Source organism: Penaeus japonicus, unplaced genomic scaffold, assembly GCF_977035675.1.
Source record: "Penaeus japonicus unplaced genomic scaffold, GWHDUDI00000001_assembly GWHDUDI00000008, whole genome shotgun sequence".
Lineage (NCBI taxonomy): Eukaryota > Metazoa > Arthropoda > Malacostraca > Decapoda > Penaeidae > Penaeus > Penaeus japonicus.
Genome location: NW_028234410.1, coordinates 22,455,123 through 22,457,622, shown reverse-complemented (window position 1 = coordinate 22,457,622; position 2,500 = coordinate 22,455,123). Strand labels below are relative to the sequence as shown.

At 36.3% G+C, this 2,500-nt stretch overlaps 1 protein-coding gene across 3 annotated transcripts in view; it reads left to right on the top strand.

Annotated features, from left to right (window-relative positions):
- Pdzd8 (PDZ domain containing 8) overlaps window positions 1-2,500 on the top strand; it is a 39,256-nt gene that overhangs the window by 12,462 nt on the left and 24,294 nt on the right. For 2 of the 3 annotated variants that reach the window (XM_086539257.1, XM_086539259.1), the window contains exon 9: window positions 2,113-2,500. This exon is cut by the window's right edge and continues 249 nt beyond it. In XM_086539257.1, the coding sequence (XP_086395383.1) occupies window positions 2,113-2,500 (388 nt within the window). The remainder of the gene's footprint in view (window positions 1-2,112) is intronic. The other variant, XM_086539258.1, reaches the window with a different exon arrangement.

Below are 2,500 nucleotides of genomic sequence, written 5' to 3'. Positions count from 1 at the left end.
AACTGGCCTTCAATATGGGATATTTCTGACACTACAGACACTGTCCAGAAATTAGAGGGATGGGATAAATGTTTTATCCATGCTCCCAGCAGCACAGACTTGCCCAAAACAAGGCCTGAGGCTGACTTTGGAAAGCTGTAGCTCTGTGATGATCATAAAACTTTATGGCTGTTAGTGCACTTCAACAGTGAGCAGTTTTCTATGTTGCTTCATGTACGCAATGACACTGGCCTTTTAGGCCAAACTGTATGTCATGACACTTCTCCACAATTGGTTAATAGCCGTAGACCAGTCCCTCTTTCCAAGGAGTGCCAGGGATCCATGTGGTGAAAAGGTGTTTCATACTTGTAAACCAAGGAACTCAGTACCTGATATCTCAATTTACACTCAATAGTGTATTTAGAAGGAACCTGTGATAAAGATAGAATCATTAGCTTCCTTAATGTAACACAAGATAAAAAATGAATCATATGCACAAAGTAAAATATTGAATATTGATTATGTAGTCAATCTTTTTTAGAAAAGTTTTTTTGTATTGTTAAATTAGTACAAAATATTTACAGAGCTTTTAAGATACACTGCTAGTGATGTAAGATGTTAATGCAGCAGAATTGTAAAAATAATCAGTAAGGTATTTTCCATCATTCATATCATTTGATGTCTGCGATTTGTTTGATACATATATACAGGGTTCATATTTGGGATTCAGATTATGCAATGCCTCATTTTGCTTTCCCTGTTTAATATAAATCTGAAAATAAAACACATAATAAATGAAAGTAATCACTCAAAGGACTCACAGAATAGAAATAATAAAAGTTCTTACTAAAGAGAATCTACACACTGAACAGACTTACTCTATAAGGACTCAAGTTATGACTTAGAAACATTTTCAAGGAGATACCTGCATGTAAAAAGACTAGCATCTATGCAGCTCAAGGGAGACAGAGTTTTTAGATTATTTTATTTTATTTTATTTTAATCACAACAATGTTACTCGGTAATACTATAAAAAGATGTTCTGTTCTGGTTGTAAGGCAGTGGTTCTTAATCTTTTTAAGTAATGATCCCAAATCCTGTCCCCACCAACTAAGACAACCTCAAATCATACAGTAATTAGCCATGAAAATATTTAATGGATATCTGTAATTTTAGGAAAAAGTAAAAAGACAAAATAATAATGACTTTATCAAGATGCCTCAAAGATAGAAATAAGCAGTAACTTCTTGGATTTTTTAAGATACACAAATCCTTCCTTCAAATGCCAGCACCAAATCAGACAGAAATTGAAAGATGTTCTCCTTTTCTAATGTAAACAAAACACATACTATTGGTGCCATCTATCTTTAACAAACACTACCTTACTTCTATATTTCCTGCATCTCTGTCAGCTGCTGCTCTGCCTCCCCTCCCAGCCATCCCTCCAAGCTTCAAATGCAAGTCATATAACCACTGTATAGGTCTATTGATATATAATTTGTATTGGAATAGAATGTGCAGGCAAATTTTGATATAACATATATAAAGAGTAGATTGTGATTAATATTTGGCCAGCAGGGAAAAAAATCACCCAGATCAAAAGAAGTCAATCAGATAACTTGCCGACCCTTTTTTTATGGTGTAGCTCATAGGTTAAGGAGCACTGCCAAAAGAAAAAAACAGACTTCATTATTAAAACATAGTGACAGATGACAAGTGCTTCATACTTCAATTATATATCATTGAGAATGTTTTTTCTTGAAAGAAATATGTTATTTTTAAGAACTTTTCAGGTGCTAGTTCTTAAAATGATTTTGTTAATTAAGTTGTTTATGTCAATGACTTTAAGCTTTATCCCATAGAATGTTTTCAAGGATATAACAGTACTCCACTTGCAATAAAAAAAAGGAAATAGATTCCTGTTATTTTATTTCTTTCATTTATATCTTAGAGCCTTCATATTTTTAGAAGATATGCATGGTGGTTTTGATTACATGATAACCTTGACAGACTTAGCTAACTAAACATTACTAAAGCATTTCATGTTCAGTGTACCTGACTAACACTTTGGAATCTGCCTTGATAACTTAAACTAAAATGTGTGTGTTACTAACAATCTACTAACTCCTCCAGATGGTAGCTGAACAAAGAGCTGTTGGTTCAGATGGTGCTACAACAGTTGTCGGGGAGGATATCGCAGGTAGACCTCACGTAACCTCCTGTGGCCAGCCTGTTGTCTCACCTTGCACTGCAAGCAGTAGCTATAGTGGCGACAAGTCCTCTAGTGCCTGGGTAGAATCCTCAAGTAGTGGTACCTTTGGTTGTGGTGGCAGTGGTGATGGTACTGCTCGTGGTGGGGCGGGATTGTCACGTAGCTGTGGTGTAGGTAGTATTAGTCGTGGTGGTGGTGTTGGTAGAGCCGGAGGAGGTGGCAATGAGACCAGTAGTGCCTCCTCAGGAACCAGTGGTGGTTATTATGTGAACGTTGGTAGCTGTAGTCGTGGTGTCGGTGGGGGCAACA